Source organism: Pelophylax lessonae (genome assembly GCF_965119305.1).
Source record: "Pelophylax lessonae genome assembly, chromosome: 8".
In the NCBI taxonomy this organism is placed as follows: Eukaryota; Metazoa; Chordata; class Amphibia; order Anura; family Ranidae; genus Pelophylax; species Pelophylax lessonae.
Window position 1 is genome coordinate 88,652,770 of NC_138775.1, and position 21,219 is coordinate 88,673,988.

General features: G+C 42.4%; 1 protein-coding gene across 1 annotated transcript in view; it reads left to right on the top strand.

Annotated features, from left to right (window-relative positions):
* The window catches only part of RAC2 (Rac family small GTPase 2), a 126,438-nt gene that overhangs the window by 57,985 nt on the left and 47,234 nt on the right, over positions 1 to 21,219 (top strand). The window contains exons 2-3 of the mRNA XM_082265418.1: positions 6,664 to 6,735; positions 14,080 to 14,197. Coding sequence (XP_082121544.1) covers positions 6,664 to 6,735; positions 14,080 to 14,197 — 190 coding nt within the window. The remainder of the gene's footprint in view (positions 1 to 6,663; positions 6,736 to 14,079; positions 14,198 to 21,219) is intronic.

Sequence of the window (21,219 nt, forward strand, 5' to 3'; positions counted from 1 at the left end):
TTATTGCTGCTGATCTCCTGCAGTATCTTTTTTTAGATACTTGTATGTGGTAGTGACTGCGCTTTCTTTTTAGGCCACAGATTTAAAGAGCTGTGACACTTACCATCACCAGGAATCCTTAGGACCAGAAAACTCAGCATGGCCAAGCTCACCTGCAGCACTTAGGGGCTCTCTGTGTGGGCATGCTGCGGCTTCAACCCCTCTGGGAGACACATGCCATCTCCACAATGAACTGGCATTCACATTTCGGTCTCCAGACCCACATTCCCCTTAGTGCCAAGGTGCTTTGCTGATAGTTCAGCTGGAGCAACTAGTTTTTTTTGTCAAAGTGTAACTGAACAAGCTGAAATTAGAAGCTGATTGGCTGCCATGTACAGCTGCACCAGATTTTGCACTCGCCGGTTTTAGTAATGCCTCGTACACACGTTCAGATAATCGGATGAAAATAATTGCTTTCGACTTGATCGCATGATAATCTGATCGTTAGTACACAGCTTTCCACAGCGATCACGACAGTTCGTCCAACAAAATCCGAAGGGACAAACATGAAAACTTCTGTCCTACGATAGCCTAGCGAACGCCAGTCGCTTAATCAGTACAGTATACGTCCGCTCAAAATCGATCGACAAAGACCTCGCATGATCAGAAACACTAAAATAGCATGGAAAATGCCTGGCTGCCATTGTTTTTGTTTTGCACCATCTCATACGTAGCTACGCAGCCAGGAAGCTTTTCCAGAAACGTACGAAAAAATCCTACGTTTATATGCATTGTTGAATTCGATATTAGTATCATGCAACAAAATGCGAATGATAAGTCGTCCCATTATCTGAATGTGTGTACAAGGCATAAATCAATCACTTGGCTGGATGCAATAAACCTTTTACGGTAAGGACTCATTCAAACTACTTTAGTTGAAATGCGTTGATCCACATAGATGAACATAGGCTCAATGCCGGCTCACAAAGGAAACATGTCCTGTTCACAGCACAGAGCTACCTTAAAGTGGGTTGCAGTGCATGGTGTAAAATTGCAGACATGCTTTTGACAAGGTATGGGAATCGTGGATTACCTATCTCACAGGGGGTGCCTGAGAGATTCGGTGGGTCTGGGGGCGGGGCGCGGGGGCGGGGTCGGGTCCGATTCTACTACTTCTTCTTCTTTTCTTTTTTCCTCCTTTTTCTCTTGGCTCTCTTTCCATTACTCTCTCTGTACAACTTCTTACCGTTGCTTTTATGAGGTTTTCAGTGGTAATGTCTTCTAACGGCTTTGTACCTCCTGTTCCCGGCTTCAGGCTAGGGCAGGACTCTGCAGGGTCACAATTTTGCCACTAGCCCTGGGACTTACACCAAGAGAGACCAAATATTTGGGTTAGCTGGACCTGTCTATCCATGGTAATGGTCTCTCCTGATACCTTATGGTTCCTGTTTTCTGTTATAGGCCTTTGCCATGTTATTGTGCTGACCTCCTATAGCCGTGTTGGCTATTGTTTGCTACTGATGTACCACTGCTCACAGTTATTATGCACTGCTTTTTATGTGTATATTTTGCACTCATTTTGTGTGTACTTTGTAAAAATTTTCAATAAAAATCATTGAAAACAAAATTGCAGACATGCTGCAATTGTTTTGCAATGCACCACACTTAACCCCAAGTCACCACCAGTCATTGCCGAGGAAAATGTCAGAATTCAATGTCCCAGTCTCTTGTGTGGATATAGCATCTGTCAGGTTTTTTTTTTTTTAATTCAACCCACTGGTTGAAAAACTGTACCTGTATATCCAGCGTTCCAGTTTTACTGGTAGCTCTCTCTAGGGCAGGGATCTCCAAACTAAAGCCCTTCAGCTGTTGCGGAACTTAACATCCCATGAGGCATTGTAAAACTCTGACATTCACAGACATGACTAGGCATGATGGGAATTGTAGTTCCTGAACAACTGGAGTTTGAAGACGTCTGCTCTAGGGACTAATCTGCAAATCTTCATGATTAATATTACAACAAAAATGATGAGCAAAATTTTATAAATGTTGTGTAAAAAACATGTTTGCTTAACCCTGTAGTAATATTTCAAAGTAAGCAGTGAAATACATATTGCTTTCTCTTTAAAAATGTTATTAACTTTTCCCTAAGAATATTTTGATCTTGTAAATAACCATTCATTTCATGAGAATCTAATCTGAAATACAGGAAATGTCATATCTTCACATCATATCCATGTGTACTTTGTTTGTTACAATTTCCATGTGAGACCAACTGCCATATTTTATCATACATTCAGTTTAATGACTCAAACTGTGTAAAGCAGCATAGTGGCTAAACAATTAGAGCCCTTGTCTTGTGATGTGACTCTGGCTTTGCTACCCTTTTTTCATGTGCTTGTGTCAGCCTTTTAACATTTTCATTACAGAGAAACCCTTGAAACATCTAACCTTACTGTCTAGGTCAGGGGTCTTCAAACTATGGCCCTCCAGTTGTTTAGGAACAACAATTCCCATCATGCCTAGTCATGTCTGTGATTGTCAGAGTTTTACAATGCCTCATGGGATGTGTAGTTCCGCAACAGCTGGAGGGCCGTAGTTTGAGGATCCCTGGTCTAGGTACTGGCCTACTAATACCCTATGGTAAATAAAGCCTTGGTCACTCAATAAAGAGATTTTGATTCTGTTAGCTTGGCAAAAAAGTGATAGGCCGGAACAGGTCCTACTTTCAAATTGTTAAGGCCTGGTTCATTTTTTAGTGCATTTTCAGTTTTGCAGAAACACACTACAGTCCATTGAAAATGGTTTCCTATGGGTCACGTTCACGTCTATGCATTTTAAGGAATGGGCCAGGGAACAGCAGGTTGGGTTTTTGGTTCCATAGACTTTAATGGATCAAAAACGTGTATTGAAAAGCACAAAATGCACCTGGAATATGCAAACTGCATAAGTGTGAACCAGGCTTAAACAAATGCTACAAATGGAAGATAAGGCCTGTTGTGGGCCGAAATAGTAGCAATAATAATAATAATAATTTACTTTTATACTGGCCTTTAGTCTCATTTTTAATATTTGATTTTGGTCCCCCTCTTTTGTCTTCCTTTTTAATTTACTTCTATAAATATCACATAAATGACTCGTTGAGGTTATCAGTTGTAAATATCATATCAATGACTCATCGCTGTTATCGGTTGTGAACAAACTGTTAGGACATCTGTCCTTCAATTTACCCTTTCCATTACCATATAAATATAGTGGTGCCCTCATAATTTGCTCCATCAACTGTTTCTGTCTCCAAAACATGCGGACTAAACAAAGCAGTTGTTGATATGCAGATTTCATTTTTATAACAACAGCAAAGACTTCATGAGCTTTTCTAATGGCTTCTCCTGACTACTGATGTACACAGAGAACAGTGACACATGACTGTCATAGGAAGGACAGAGAGGTCTTTAGTGTGGGCTGGGATTGGAATTCTTGTATCACCTTCTCAATGCTGTGCAAGGATCAATATGGCAGCACTCAGCTAGGGGAAATGACTGGGTTTCTGGAGGCATACTTAACCACTTCCATACAGAGCACTTATACCCCCTTCCTGCCCAGACCAATTTTCAGCTTTCAGCAATCTCACATTTTGAATGATAATTACTCAGTCATGCAACGCTGTACCCAATCAAATTTTTTATCATTTTTTTTCACACAAAAAGAACTTTCTTTTGGTAGTATTTAACCACTTGCCGACCGCTCACTGGGCTGGTACTGCAGCAAAGTGGCTCGTTACCGTCTGGCGACGTAGACCTATGTCACCAGACTCTCCCCTCTCTCGGCGACGCGCGTGCGCTGCCGGAGGCTCGCTCCGGCTGTACTCAGACACAGCGGGAGTCGGGCCAGGGGAGGAGAGGCGGTGATCACCGCCGCTCTTCCTCAATCGTCGGGGATCTAGTGAGGAAATTCGCCCGTTTGTGTAAACAAAGCAGGCGGATCTCCTATGTGACAGACAGTGACAGATTACAGGATTCAACTTAGCTGAACCTGCGATCTGTGTCTGTGTCGGTCTTGTTAACTTGCTGCACATTTTCACTGGCAAGTTGTACACTTGCAGAGCACTTGAAGCACAAGTTCTAGTTGACACGTTTCCAATTTGTAGCAAATTTGCGTGGCAAGTCTCTAGCAAGAGCAAAGTTGCAGTGGTGAGGCTATAGCAAGAGCTCTGCAAGTCACACTGACCCCTGTGGTGGGATGACTATTGCGCTTCACTTTTTCCACATTTTGTTATGTAACAGCCTTAGTCCAAAATGGATTAAATTCTTTATTTTCCTCAAAATTCTACAAACAATCCCTCATAATGACAACATGAAATAAGTTTGTTGAAAACTTTGCAAATTTATTAAAAATAAAAAACAAAAATCACACGTACATAAGTATTCACAGCCTTTACTCAATACTTTGTTGAAGCACCTTTGGCACCAATTACAGCCTCAAGTCTTTTTGAGTATGATGCTACAAGCTTGGCACACCTATTTTTGGGCAGTTTCTCCCATTCTTCTGTGCAGGACCTCTCAAGCTCCATCAGGTTGAATGGGGTGGGTTGGTGCACAGCCATTTTCAGATCTCTTTAGAGATTTTCAATTGGGCTCAAGCCTGGGGTCTGGCTGGGCCACTCAAGGTCATTTACAGAGTTGTCCCTTAGCCACTTCTTAGTTATCTTTGTTATCTTGGCTATGTGTTTAGGGTCCTCATCCGGTTAGAAGATGAAGCTTCGCCCCAGTCTGAGGTCCAGAGCGCTGTGGAGCAGGTTTTCATCAAGGATGTCTCTGTACATTGCTGCATTCATCTTTCCCTTGATCTTGACTGGTCTCCCAGTTTCTGAAAAACAACCCTACAGCATGATGCTGCCACCACCATGCTTCACTGTAGGGATGGTATTGGCCAGGTAATGAGCGGTGCCTGCTTTTCTCCAGACATGATGCTTGCCATTCAAGCCAAAGAGTTCAATCTTTGTTTCCTCAGACTAGACAATTTTGTTTCTCATGGTCTGAGAGTCCTTTAGGTGCCTTTTGGAAAACCCCAGGTGAGCTGTCATGTGCCGTTTACTGAGGAGTGGCTTTTGTCTGGCCACTCTAACATACAGGCTCGTTTGGTAGAGTGTTGCAGAGATGGTCGTTCTTCTGGAAGGTTCTCCTCTCTCCACAGAGAAACGCTGGAGCTCTGTCAGAGTGACCATCAGGTTCTTTATCACCTCCCTGACTAAGACCCTTCTCCTCCGATGGTTCAGTTTTGCAGGGTGGCCCGCTCTAGGAAGAGTCCTGGTGGTTCCAAATCTCTTCCATTTATAAATCCTGGAGGCCACTGTGCTCATTGTACCTTCAATGCTGCAGACATTTTTCTGTAGCCTTCCCCAGATTTGTGCCTTGATACAATCCTTTCTCAGGAGTCTACAGACAATTCCTTGGGCTTCATTGCTTGATTTGTGCGCTGATCTCATTATAAGGATGGTAACATTACAATACAGACTTATTTTTTGTGGGAATTTTACATTTTACATATGTTTTGCATATGAGGGATGTTTTATATGTGCCTTTATACATCCCCGTGTGTATATTAATTCTTAAACACATTCAATAAACGATTCAATTTTAATGTATTGGTTATCTGGTCTTCCTTCTCCCAAACGAGCCTAGAAACCCCTACTTTATCTCTAGATAGTTGTGGTTGTATATATTGGGGCATGGGCTTACTTTCACTGTAAATCTCTTGATACATTTTACATGCTCGTTCATCCATGTTTTTTTTTTGTATTTTATGTGAACCCTCAACTTGTAAAACAACCTATTTAGTTTAAAATACAACTGAAAGGCAAAGTCTTTGTGTGTAAATATATATTTTATAAATAGCTTTTTTTTTTTTTGTTGTGAACACAATCTCTGCATGGGAAGCTTAGAGAACTGGGGGTGAAGACTACAGGAGTGTCAGTCAGCAGGAGGCAGAAAAACAGCAGTACACTGATCTTACCAGTGAAGAACTGTGCGGGGGGGGGGGGGGGGGGGTCGTTTCAGCTTAAGTCTAATCATTGGAGGACAGACAGGCTATGCTTCCAGCACAGCCAGAACACTGACCACGGTGGGATGGATATTGTTCTACACAAAGGAAGCAATGCAAAGAGACCAGGATGTGTTCTAACATAAGTACTTGGTATAACAGACATATATCAGGAATATGAAATGTTGGGGTAAAAAAACACTTTAATAAATAATTTCTAATTAATCACTAAATGGGGTTCACAATTGACTCAGACCCATTTAATCTTCCTGCTTAGAAACTGTTGAGGTAAGATATTAGCCACATGGGTCATGCGTTGTTTTCAATAGGCCAGCAGATTCGAAAACTTTCATTGTGAGAAGAAGCAATAATGCATTACAGTTGTGTAGATTTGCAAACCACAAATATAACAAAATATGGTGGCACTCATATACATATACATTTACACACTATACATAGAGATACCTTTTTAAAATGTAAACAAGCATTGATAAGATCATTTAAATCATGTAAGTAAATGTACACATTTATTTGAATGGTTATAGATTCCCTTTAAGCTTTAAACTTCAAAAATGCACGAAGCCTAACTTTACTGGAAGCCCAAGATACAAATATATCTAATTTTCTTTTGTTTGTCTTTTACAGAGCTGTCGGTAAGACATGTCTGCTGATCAGTTACACAACTAATGCCTTTCCAGGGGAATACATCCCAACTGTGTGAGTATAAGCCATCTAGTGTCCCTATTGTGAGCCCCAATCCTTTTACTTCTCTTTCTTTAAATGTTAGGTTTGGTCCTTGATTATTTTAAAAGTATAAAAGAAAAGTAGTGATCCTGTAAACAACAAAATAAATAGTGCGACCCAGAAAGGAGAATAGACAGAAGGTCGGCATAACTAAAGTGAGGATCAGGTCCAGGAAGGGTTAAACCTTGATCCTTTAGTGGTGAAGGGGCAAAGTTTTTACCTTATTGGATGATTAAGGTCAGATGGGCAGAGCCGCAAAGGGTGGTTCATGTAAGGGATGCTGGGTGTTCATTCCCGAAAGTTCAGACGAAGAGGAAACTTCTTTCCTCCCCCCCCCCCCTTTATTGGGGGTCTGGGCAGAGGCGGCTGGTGCTCGGTAATTCGGGGGGGAGGTGGCAAACCAATGCACACCTCCCCGGTCGGTCGTTCCGTCAGTCTCAGTCAGTGGGCAGGCGACACGCCCCCCCCCTCCCCCAATGGTCTGCCTCCTTACCTCCTCCTTCCTCCTGACCGAGCCAGGAAGTGTTGGATGGCTGAGCTGCTGTCCTTCTCCTCCAGCCGTGTCTCTTCTGCCTCTTCCTGGCCACTGGCCAGTAAGATCGCTTCTCCTTTTGGCCAATCAGGAAAGGGGTCTCACAACCCTCTTCATGATTGGCTGGGAGGAGAGGCAGTGTGACAATAGCGAATATTAATTTGCTTTTGTCACACAACTGGGTTGGCTCAGGGCGCAGTACTCTGCGCCCCGAGCCCACCCTTTTTTGAAGCCTATTAGAGCCTCTGACTCTAATCACGTGCTTAAAAAAAAAAAAATCCCCATGGGAACCCATGCATCCGGCGCCCCGCATGTAGATTAGGGGGCCGGACACATGGATAGGGGGGGCGGTGCCCCTGCGCCCCCAATGGACGGGCCGCCCCTGGGTCTGGGTTACTATTTTGAGTTACAAATTTATTGGCAAGTCCTTATCACAAAGAAAAAAGAAAAAGGGGGAAACTTGTCCCAGCAGTTTAGTGGGTCAGAGGGTCTTTTGGGGGTCAGTCTGTAACTATATTGTTACACAATTGGAGACCATCTAGGGTATGGCGCTCCCACCTGGTTGGTTATTGATGGTTATCCCAGGAGTTAGGTCCCCTGGGGGAAAATATGTGTGAGATCTTAATGTCTTTGAGTCGGTCAGGGTGCAGCTGAGGACATGGGCGATTACAGTTAGAAAGTGTGCCTTAAGGACACCCAAAGACCCCTTCCTGGTAACATTGTTGATTGGTGAATTGTTTAATTGATGTAATTTATTTGTTTGTTAATAAAAACAGTTTTGTGTTCTCATTTAGAAAGGTTAATGGACCAAGGTTGACGAAACTTTTAGTCATATGATGCATAAAAGCAAATGCAAATAAAAGAAAAAATGCATCATGAAAGTATAACTTTATTAGAACAAAAATAATAAAGTCAGTGATAAAAACACCCATTACCTATGTGGTTGTACCACCACGGAGATGATCAATTAACTGAAATATTTATAAACAAGCCAAATATTGATCTGATCTGTCTTTGTATTATCCTCAGTTTATCACCCTGGTAGTGGTATAGTCATGTGTTTTTTATGGATTTTATTATTTGTCTGTTCTAATAAAGGAATACTCCCATTTTCCTCTTCATGTTTTTTGCAAGTTGTAACAGCCACAAATTGTGTATTTTTCTTTAGTTTGTTGTTTGCACGAGTAGTCCTGTAGTTGGATATTAGGTATTTGTTTACTTTATGTAACACCCTCCTAGGCTAGCTGCGGAATGCCACAGGTAACCTGTACATAGTTCTTTTCCCTCTAACCCCACCCAGTTAATTTTGGGATGCCAAGCAGTTTTTTTTGTAGATGGCTCCTGAGGACAGGGCCTCTTTTGGCAAGGGGTGAGTGTAGTACCCTCATAGGTCAGGTGCTAGAAGTGAGGCAAATGTCGTTTTTGGCTCTGCTGTTAGAAGTGGAGACTTGATTGTGTTTTGCCTACTCTGAGTTCTGCAGCTTCAGGCTTGTCTGTCTCCCCCTGTCTTTCCAGAATCTTCTGGAAACATAGTGAGATGAGTGGGCAGAGTCTGAGCTGGTCCTGGATACAGCTTCAGCCAATCCCTGATTGAGAAAGAATGGCCAGCAGGGGGCTGAGAGGTGTATATAAGGCTGAGAGCAGAGAGTGACCCGGTGTTTCGTGAAAAAACCCTACCCGTGAAAATTCCCTACCCTCGTCACTTCCGGTGCACCTACATCATGGAACAGCTGAGCAGCTTACCAGTGCGCATGCTCACAGCTCCGGAGGGTAGGAAATTTTCACGGGTAGTGTTTTTTAACGTTACACCGCATCAGCTGTTGCCGCGCTTACATTAAATCATCTCCGCTCCTACCCCTGTGACTTCCCTGATCTCGGCTCATAAATGTAAAAGCGGCGGTGGGTCTATGAAAATATAAATCACAGAGCCGACATCTCTGTGAGTTATATTTTCATACTCCCGCCACTTTTACATTTAGTAGCCTAGATCAGGGATGTCACAGGGGTAGGAGCAGAGATGATTGTATGTACCCGCGGCAACAGCTGATGCGGTGTAACGTTACAAAACGCTACCCGTGAAAATTCCCTACCCTCCGTAGCTCTGAGCATGCGCACTGGTAAGCTGCTCAGCTGTTCCATGACGTAGGTGCTACCCTCCGGAGCTGTGAGCATGCGCAGTGGTAAGCTGCTCAGCTGTTCCATGACGTAGGTGCTACCCTCCGGAGCTGTGAGCATGCGCAGTGGTAAGCTGCTCAGCTGTTCCATGACGTATGTCAACAGGAAGTGACGAGGGTAGGGAATTTTCACGAGGCAGTTTTTTTTAATGTTACATCGGCCTGGAAATGCTGTTAAACCTTCCAAGGATTAGGAGAAGTCCTGGATGATTCTTGCTCAATGAGGAGCCATATAATCAGCCCTAAAATCATAGGAACAGTTAAGGCAATATGGATCTTCCAGGGAGAATTTATGCAAAGTGAAGCTGAAGCTGAGAGGAGGTCTTCAGGCTGCCTAGGTCACAGTGAGTAGGCCTTAGTAATTGATTCCTAACTATTGTCTGGGGACTGAGTGAGATTTTATTTATATGGCTGAAAACGCCATGTGTCTGGCTGCTTGCTCCATTAAAGGATCAGAACCTGGGATCAGATCTGCAGACCAAGTAATAATATAAACACTTGTTTCATAGTTGCTAACATTTGAAAAAATTTCCAGGGATACTTCGCAGCACAGCTATCAATTGTTCCCCTCTGTACCCCCAAGCCCACCCCCCACACCTGTACTCCTTTGTACCCCCCCCCACATCTGTTCCCCCCCTGTACCCCCAAACCCCCTTCTGCACATCTGTTCCCCTCTGTTCCCTCCCACAAATCCGTTCTCCTTTGTATCCTCACCCCCCCTGAACATCTGTTGCCCTCTGTACCCCAACCCTACAAATCTGTTCACCTCTGTACCCCCCTTCTGCACATCTGTTCCCCTCTGTACCTCCAACACTCCCCCCTGCACATCTGTTACCCGCTATACCCCCAAACCCCCCTGCACATCTGTTCCCCTCTGTACCCCCCACAAATCTGTTCCCCTCTGTACCCCCCAACACTCCCCCCCTGCACATCTGTTACCTGCTGTACCCCCAAACCCCCCTGCACATCTGGTCCCCTTTGTACACAATCATGCACTATAAACTTGACAGCAGCCTCAAAGTTTTTTTTTTTACTTAAGGTGACTGGACTTGGTGCAGCACTGAGTGTGCTGCGGGTACTTTCACTACCTGAGCCAACGTGCTGTCTATCCTTCCACTACAGATCCCCGACGGTCCAGAAGGAGGAGGGAGGGGAAATCACTGCAAGCTCAGACTTACGTGCAGCTCTGATGCCCACGTGAGATCTCCCTCCGGCTAGCAGGTCACTTCCTTGTGTACAGTGGAGAGGGGAAGGGCCTCTGACCCCGGCAGCTAATCGGCTTCAGTTTACAAGTGAATTGCTTTGCTTGTACACTGAATAGAGAAGCTGATTAGCTGCTTGGGTCAGAGGCACCTGCTAGCTGGAGGGAGATCCTGCGGTCATGTATTCAAAGCCGGAAACGTCGGCTATCAGTGACCTGACAGCTTGCCCAGCCAGAGAACACGACGCATGCGCATTTGCGGCAGGCAGACGCCTCTCTCTGGCAGATCGTTTTTCATGCTACACCGGGACAAAGCCCCGGGACACGAACAGATGGGACATGGGTCTAAAAACCGGGACTTTCCTGGGAAAAACTGGACTGTTGGCAGCTATGCTGTTTATGTTCTTGAGCATAGTTGGGCTAATCAATTCAAAGTAAATGTATCCAATTTGGCAAATGCTGGAACATTCAACTAGAAATATATTTTTATTTTATATATTTGTATTTTTTTTTTATATGTTTATCTTTTGAATAATCTTAGAGTGAAATGTCTTTGTTGGTTGCTTGGGTAGGTACCTCTGAAGCATGCACGAAGGGTCCCATTCTTTGCTTTGGGGTTTTTCATTCATTTTATATTGTAAAAAAAAAAGGTGGACAGGAACAAGGCCCTGACAATGACATGAAGATCCTATTGCTGAAGTCCCAAAAAATATTATACTCTACTTAGACCTGAAACACCATGTGTAATGTTGTACAATTCTTTCCACTGGTGACCCTGATCCCTATACTGATCAGTGATCCCATGCTACCTCTTGTTTTCTTTTCCATTCTCTCATTTTTTATATGGCTTTTTATGAATATCTTCGGGGTGACAATATTGAAAATTAATATTTTACCATTTATGGAAAATGTTTATATAATCTAAAATGTACAAAATTGTGTAACCAAAGAGATCTGCAATTACAGGAGGCACAATTAAGTGGCCTAATAGGCATATAATTAAAGTCTGGCCTGGAAAGCTCTGCTTGTGGTAAGGGCCATAATTAGGCATCATGCAGCTCTAACAATACCTGATTGGAGACACCTTTTTTTTTAAACCTACATCCCTTGTGTCATGCAATTATTATAGCAAAAACTAAGAGTAAAATACGCTGTTGGAGGCAGCATATTGTCTGTGTTATATTCACAGCTACTTTTTAACCTACAAATAAACAAGAGGAGAGAAAGATGATTTCAGGTTTCCTAAACAATGAGGAGCTTTCTTAGACCTCTTTTACATTGGCCTAGCTGCTGACCTGCGATCCTTAGAGGGTTGCATTGTCAGCAGCGGCTGGCCCTCAGTTAGCAGATGATCAGGAGGGCCGAGCCACCTTTTTACTGCGGCAGGGCGGCTTGGCTGTGTCCAGTCACGTAGTGCTACGTGACTGAGTGCATGTGTTTAGACACAGCAGAAGGCCGGCGGCGGGAGGAGCGGCGGTGATTGCCTTTACCCTCCCGCAATCGTCCGAGAAACCGAGAGAAGACCCGCCTGCTCATGTAAACAAAGCAGGCGGATCTTCTCTCAGACAAGCAGGGAGACATCAGCAGTTTTTCAGCTAAGCTGAAACTGTGATCTGTCTGTGCCTGTCACAGAACCACCCCCCCCACAGTCAGCAAGCACATTAGGCATACATTTAACCCCTTTGATCACCCCCAGTATTAACCCCTTCCCAGCCAGTGTCATTTATACAGTAACAGTGCATATTATTTAGCCCTGATTACTATTAGTGTCACTGCTCCCCAAAAAGTGTCAAAAATGTCAGTTAGGGGTCCGATCTGTCTGCCGCAAAGTCGCAGTCCCACTAAAAATCGTTGATCGCCACCATTACTAATAAAAATAAATAAATAAAAGTCTAAAAATCTATCCCGTAGTTTGTAAACGCTATAACTTTTGCGCAAACCAATTAAAATACGCTTTTTGGGATTTTTTTTTTTACCAAAAATATGTAGCAGAATACAAATTGGCCTAAACTGATAAAAAAAAAAAAATTTAAAATATTTTTATTGGGAATGTTTTATAGCAGAAAGTAAAAAATATGGTGTTTTTTCAAAATTGTTGCTATTTTTTTGTTTATAGCTCAAAATCTAAAAACCATGGAGGTGATCAAATACCACCAAAAGTTATTTGTGGGAAAAAAGGACATCAATTGTATTTGGGTACAGCGTCGCACGACCGCGCAATTTTTTGTTAAAGTAACGCAGTGCCAAATCGCAAAAAATGGCCTGGTCATTAAGGGGATAAAACCTTCCGGGGCTGAAGTGGTTAAAGAGGGACACTAAAATCCCTCTTCACCTTACTGCAATTGCATCCATTTGACGTGCTTGCTAACAGTTGCAGCACAGCTCCATTCGCCTCTATGGGCTGCAGTGGCAGGTGGCATTGGTTGGGCTGTCTGGCATCCATTGCTTGGTTTTGGCAGGCAGCTAAGTTGAGTTAAAAATGCACCTCAACCACCTGGCTTTGCTGTCTAATAGTGCCCATGTAAAAGGGTCCTCCTCACAACATGCCCTTCATGCCCTTTCCAGTGCAGTTCTCAATTTAGCCACAAATGTGCAGAGGTGAATAGATGAGGGAAATAAAATAATAAAAATCGAATTATGATTAGGAAATGTTGAGGCACTACCCTAGGCACTGGCCCAAAAATATCATTTTATGGTAATGAGATGAGGCAACATTTTACTTCATAAAAATATGATTGACTTGTTTTATAGATCATAGCAGAGGTTAGAAGAAAGGCTTTCCATGAATCATCTTACTGTTTCTTTGGAAAGTTTTCATGGACAATCAAAACATACAGTATGGCAGATACACATCTTAAAGGGTTACTAAGCCCACAACAGTAATATCAGTAAAGTATGCTTGGGTTACCTAACGGTTTGCTTGTTATACCTGTGGAACCTAAGGGGTTAATCTTCTACATTGTGTAAAAAGGCTGTTTGATCCGGTCTTCTCTGATCCTCCCCTTCTTCCACTTTCTCCAATCCAACTCCTGATAAGACAGAGCCTTCGCAGTCACTCTGCACATGCTCAGTTTGGTGTTTTTTTTTTTTCTTGGGAGGGTGCATGTGATCGCCACAGGGCCAATCACCACTGTCAGGACAGAGGGTCAGGGGTCCTGCAGCCTCATAGGACAGTCAAAGTAGAATGAAAGCTCCTCCTACAAGCTTTAACCAGACACTGATAGAAGTCATAAGACTGCTATATATTGCTGATAAGAAAAGGTATTTATTAAAATATATGCATTTCCATGTACTGTGGGAGAACAGATATAGTGAATACAGGGTCCTGGGTTTAGTAACACTTTAAGAATTTTTCTATGGACATCATTGTAATTACAACATTGTGCAATCTATGTATTTGTTTTTCACAGGTTTGATAACTATTCGGCTAATGTGATGGTGGACAGTAAACCTGTGAACCTTGGATTATGGGATACAGCGGGACAAGAGGACTATGACCGTCTGAGACCACTTTCCTACCCACAAACTGTATGTATTAGATGGGTAGCATCAAGACGAATTAATTGGGCTATGCTGTATGGGATGTTTTGGTTCAGTCTAAATATTAGCTGCTCGACATGACATATCACAGTTCGGTTAGCTGTCAACATAAAATGAACCTGTGCTTTGACCTTGCACTTCTCTATTCAGCTGCCAAGAGTGAAAGACAAATCCTGTGTAAGCTAAAAGTAATTAGAGCTGTAGTGTATACAGGACTATAAACTACTCCTATTGGCCCAGCGCTGTTTAATGATTAAAGTATACAGTATAAAGACTCTTACCTTGTAAATCAACACATTCAGTTTAACCTCTTCCGGACCGCCCACTGCAGATATACTGTGGCAGGCTGACCTTCCTGCGCGAACCGGCGTTACTCTGCGTCGGTCGCGCGCCTGCAGCTAGGGGGCGCGCTCCCGCCTCCACTCGGCAGCAGGGACTCCAATGCACGGGGCCAGCGGCTCTGATTGCCTCTGGGCACCTACGATCGCTCCCTGCTGAGAGAGAAGGACGGTCAGCTATTGTAAACCCAGCTGACCGTTCTTCTCTCTGGAATGATCACAGAACGCCTGTGATCCTTCTATGTAGGATTACAGGTCTCTGTGATCATTTCAAAAGCCCAACCCCCATACAGTTAGAAACACTCCCCTCGGCTTACATTTAACCCCTTGATCACCCACTGTGTTAACCCCTTCCCTTCCAGTGTCATTATTACAGTAACAGTGCATATTTTTAGCACTGATTATTGTAGTAATGTCACTGGTATCCCCAATAGTGTCAAAAATGTCAGTTAGGGGTCCAATCTGTCCGCCGCAATGTCGTAGTCCTGCTAAAAATCGCAGATCGCTGCCATTACTAGTAAAAAAAAAATTACATAAATCCTTCTCGTAGTTAGTAGACGCGATAACTTTTGCGCAAACCAATCAAAATACGCTTGTAAAAAAAAAAAACGGCCGCACATCCAGGAGTTCCAACTGCCTTTAATTTCCAAAGTGCTGACAAAGTGATGAAACCAATGACACCAACATAGGGTCACGTAGGCACGTTTCACACATACAGTACTTCTTGTGCTTAATCATTACTCAATGAATCGTTACTCAACGCTGATTGCGATTTTTTTTTTTTTTACCAAAAATATGTAGCATAAAAAAATTGGCCTAAAATGTTAAAAAATTTAGATTTTTAAATTTTTTGGGAAATGTTATACAGCAGAATGTGAAAAATATTGTTTTTTTTTTTCAGAATTGTTACAATTTTTTGTTTATAGCTCAAAAAATAAAAATCGCAGAGTTGATCAAATACCACCAAAAGAAAGCTCTATTTGTGGGAAAAAAAGAACATGAATTTTATTTAGGTACAGTGGTGCACGACCGCGCAATTGTCCGTTAAAATAACATGCCGAATAACAAAAAATGGCCTGGTCATTAAGGAGGCAAATCCTTCCAGGCCAGAAGTGGTTCAAATAGAAATAAAAGGCAAAAAATGTGTGTATAGCTGTAAAAAAACATTATAAATATTTTTTTCTTATTTTTTTTATAATTGATCACAATCTCTTTTCTCAGCGGCATAATGAGCTTAGAGAGGTGGGGGAAGACAGCAGCACACTGATCTTCCCAGTTAGCAGTTGTTCAGGGGGAGTGTCAGCACAATTCTTGGTTATTGGTGGACAGCACAGCCAGAAAAGTTACCATGCTGAAATGGATGTGCTCTTATGGCTAAGCTTGGTCAATTTGAAATAGGAAAGCAGAGGGAAAGTATCACCAGGTATTTTGCACAAAAGAAGCAATGCAAAGAGAACAGGATACTTTTTAACACAAGTACAGCATATGGTACATCAGACACATATGAAAAAATATGAAATGTTGGGATAACATAAGTAAGTGGAATGCTGCACTTTTGAAGTAACAAGCATTGCTTGGCTTTCAATGCTCAAAAGAGTGCTTGGGGAATAAAGAAAGGTAAGCATGGGGGGTTTAAGAAAACCTGTTGCTTTGCCCTGAATAGTAAAACACAGGTTTGCTTTAAAGCTGAAGTCTGGGAATTCAGCCACTTTGTAAAATTTGCAGGCATACTATGAGTTAGGTCCAATGAGGTGCATGTCACGTGGTACCAAATTAAAAAAGGGGCCGAGATATATCCCGGGTAACTATAGGCCGGTCAGCCTAACATCAGTAGTCTGCAAAATTTTGGAGGGGATGTTAAGGGACCACATACAAGACTTTAGTAATGAAAACGGTATTATAAGTAGTAATCAGCATGGATTCATGAAAAATCGTTCGTGCCAAACCAATCTATTAACCTTCTACGATGAAGTGAGCTGCCACCTAGATAAAGGTAAGCCTGTGGATGTGGTGTATCTGGACTTTGCAAAGGCCTTTGACACTGTTCCCCACAAACGCTTACTGTACAAACTAAGGAAGGTAGGTATGGACCGTAAGGTGAGTATCTGGATAGAGAACTGGCTCCAGGGGAGAGTACAGAGGGTGGTGATTAATGGGGAGTACTCGGATTGGGCGGGTGTGGAAAGTGGGGTCCCCCAGGGTTCTTTCCTGGGACCAATCCTGTTTAATTTATTCATAAATGATCTGGAGGAGGGGATATCGAGTACAATCTCAGTATTTGCAGATGATACTAAATTAGGCATGCCAATATCTTCTATGCAGGATGTGGAAACCTTGCAAGAGGACCTGAACAAAATAACGGGGTGGGCAACTACATGGCAGATGAGATATAATGTTGAAAAATGTAAAGTAATGCACTTGGGGGCCAGAAACCAGAAAGCAAGCTACTCACTAGGGGGGGAACCTCTGGGTGAGTCTAGGATGGAAAAGGACTTGGGGGTACTGGTAGACAACAGGCTTGGCAGTGGCATGCAATGCCAAGCCGCTGCAAGCAAAGCCAACAGAATACTGGGATGTATAAAAAAGGGGATTCACTCCAGAAATAAAGAGATTATTCTCCCGCTCTACAAGACTCTGGTCCGGCCACATCTGGAGTATGCTGTCCAGTTCTGGGCACCGGTCCTCAGGAAGGACGTGCTGGAACTGGAGAAAGTCCAGAGAAGGGCAACAAAAATAATTAGGGGAATGGAGGACATCAGCTATGAGGAAAGACTACAAGCACTGAACTTATTCTCTCTGGAGAAGAGACGATTGAGGGGGGATATGATATCAATGTACAAATACTGTACTGGTGACCCTAGCATAAGGAACAAACTATTCAGAGAAAGGAGATACAATAAGACACGTGGCCACTCATTAAAACTTGAGGAAAGGCGGTTTAACCTTAAAGTGCGTAAGGGGTTCTTCACTGTAAGAGCGGTAAGGATGTGGAATTCTCTTCCACAAGCAGTCGTATCAGCAGGGAGCATTGATAGTTTCAAAAAACTATTAGATGGACACCTTAAAGACCACAACATACAGGGGTATACAATGTACGGTTAAAAGCAAACACACACACACATCATAGGTTGAACTGGATGGACTGATGTCTTTTTTCAACCTCACTAACTATGTAACTATGTAACTATGTAACTATGGACTTATCTCTTTTATTTACATCTGACAGTTTTATGGAGCTCTGGGAGGATAGCTATTGCTACACTCTGGGGCCCTGAGAGATGAGACGCTGTCTTCTCACATACAGCAGCTCTGCCCGCCCGTTATTCCAAATTGGCACTTATTGCAAAACAAGGTACCACTGAGAAACTGACAATAATAAATTATAATATAATTTTGTCAGGCGAGAAATATCGAGGTTAGAGACCCGCTGGATTTATGACTTAAAGTGTTTTGGACTCAATGTTGATTGGGACATAAACTGTTTTATCAATAATAGCTGACTAGATATGGATACTTATATGTATTATAATCTGATTGTTTCCTCATCCATTCTAGTTTGTTGATCCTCCTTGTATTGTATTTTTATTCTCCAATTTTATTTTTTTTTAATTATGGTATTATGTACATTTTTATTTTTTAGAGCAGTACGTAAATACATATTACTTTTTTATCCACTAGATGGAGCTTTTTCTAAGTGCCATATAAGAGATGGTTTAGTACATTTGTATAGGTCTTTACGATGTTTCTATTGAGGTGATCAACAGAAATGTTTTATTATGTTTTTCCATTACCTTTTGCACTTTAATAGGTCTTTTAGCATCCGTCTATTTAATTTTAGATTTGGTCTATATTATTGGCAATTACGGTATTCTGGTTGACCAGTTGTGGCATCGAAATATCTCAGTACTTCCAGTCTTTGGAACACATCACACGATAGTTCAGATAGTCCCAGCTGTCGGCGTAAGTTCCTGCCGCTGACGCCAATTCCAGTTTGTCAGGTTAAGAAGGCGTGCTTGTGTCAGTAGGTCACGCCTCTGACGGTTGCCCATTGGCTGAAACGCATCAGATGGTTCCTATGAGACACAAGCACGCTAGAGCCGCAGTATTGGATATCCTTATGCTTGTTTTAACAATGTTATTGTAAGTACAATTTCAATAAATGTTGTTTATGGCCTAACATACTTCACTATGAGCCTCCCATTTGTCTTGTGGGTAAGTTCTGTGTGATCAGTGAGTTCTAATGAGTGGAGGATTGAAAATAGCCATCTATGCTGGATCCACTCCTTTCCGATTTCTGATTTCACTGCCCAGCTAGAGTGCTGGTGTCCTCCTGGTGTTGATCATTGAGAAATCCATGATGTCCATTTTTTGGTGGTATTTGATGGCCTCTGTGATTTTTATTTTTTGCGCTATAAACAAAAAAAGAGTGACAATTCTGAAAAAAAAAAAAAAAAAACAATCTTTTTTACATTCTGCTATATAACATCCCCCCCCCCCCCCCCCCCAAAAAAAAAAAAAAATGAAAAATCCAATTTGTTTAACATTTTAGGCCAATTGGTTTTCTGCTACATATTTTTGGTAAAAAAAAATTGCAATAAGCGTATTTTGATTGGTTTGTGCAAAAGTTATCACGTCTACTAACTACGGGAAAGATTTATGTCATTTTTATTATTTTTTTTACAAGTAATGGGGGCGATCTGCTATTTTTAGCAGGACTGCGACATTGCGGCGGACAGATCAGACCCCTAACTGACAATTTTGACACTTTTAGGGGGGCCAGTGACATTACTACTAAAAATATGCACTGTTACTGTAATAATGACACTGGGCAGGGAAGGGGTTAACACTGTGAGTGATCAAGGGGTTAAATGTGAGCCTAGGGAGTGATTCAAAATGTATGGGGGTGGGGCTTGTGAAATGATCACAGAGACATGTGATCCTATATAGAAGGATCACAGGAGCTCTGTGATCATTCCAGAGAGAAGAATGGTCAGCTGTGTTTACAACAGCTGACCGTTCTTCTCTCACAGCGGGGAGTGATCGCGGGTGTCAGGCAGCAATCAGAGCCGTCTGCCCGGTGCATCAGAGTCCCCACTGTAGATTGGGGGCGGGGGTGCGTTGCTGGCAGCGCGCTTTTGCCCCCCTAGCTGCAGGCGCGCGACCGACGTAGCCGGTTTGCGCAGGAGGGCCAGCCTGCCGCAGTATATATGCAGTGGGCGGTCCGGAACCGGTTAAAATAATAAACATTTACACTCCCCTAGATGGCTGCAGCATCGATCCAATGCTGAATCTCTCCCCTGCTGGCTCTACACTGAGAACACTGCTCCCTGTCCCTCCATCCCTCAGTGAAGCGCCTGGCTGTGGGGGGGGGGGCGGGAGCGGCTGGCTCAGACTCTCAGTGGTGCACTGAGAGGCTGAGCCAACTGCCGATCAGGCATCTGGGTAGATACTGACAATATTTTCGGGATCCCTGCAGATCCTGGACCAGCTCTGTGATGTCAGTGGACAGTGGACTTTAGCCTGCTATCAGGGTCACTTACCCTGGGTCACAGGAGAGCAGAACTAAGTGCACTCTTGTGACCCAAAAGAGCTTTGGTCATACTTCTTCTTTAAACGTTCCTGTGCATATAACAGAAAAAGTATTAAAGTGAAAAAAAAATCTTTATATTTCCAGGTTTAATTAATTTCCACATTTCAAATACAACACAATGCATGTGTTGAGACATTTTAATAGGTAAAAGTATATTTTTTATTATCTAAAAATACTACAATGCCAGGATTAAGCTTTTATCTAGATGTTAAATGTAACCAGATATTGCTAAGAGGGTTTCCCACTGTTGTATATTTCAGCTGGGAAATATCCTGAAGGTTTAATTTTAATGATGTGAACAGCTAAATTTAATTGAGCTTTTCAGTCGTTGTGTTCAGAAAAAAAATGCATATTTTTAATTAGATTGTGCAGGTAGTCATTAATAATTTGAGTTGTCGCTTTCTGAGTTCAGTAATTGTCTCTTTTCCTCGCTGATCATTCACCCCACTGCTTATATGCTCGCTGTGCTTGGTTTAAACCCTGTGCATTGATTTGCACAATGAAACTTTGTAATTTGTGTAGGAACAATTTATTATTCTTTATAATGGGTAGCCAGCCTATTGTTAAGAAAGTCCCTTACACATAACTATTGTCACTATCACACGTGCTTGATTACATGCCCTAATCAGTAAAATGAAATTCTGTTTGCTGCCAAGATAATAAAATGAGGTGCAAAGAGGCTAGTTCAGAACATGGTTCAGTGCCTTGGTTTTGCTGTGTATGCTAAATTAAGCACTATTTTAAATAAGGTTTATGTATCATATTCTGTATGAATAGATTATAGAACCTTTTACTGTTCATAATCAGTGGTTTTACAAAGAGGTCTGAAATAGTATAAAACTCATTAGCATGCTACTCCATGTTCAGCAACTATAAAGGAAAAATATAGTGTATTTTCAGTGGACATAAACTTCGAGTTATTACTGCAGTGTTATCCTCAATGTATGTTTTATTGTGACCTTCATCATTTTTACAAATCTGCTCTGCCATAGTTTTGCTTTTGTATTAAATCTATAGAGATATGAGGATTAGCCACTGGAGGGAGCTCTCTGCACTTGCCCTGAACTCCATGCAAACAACTA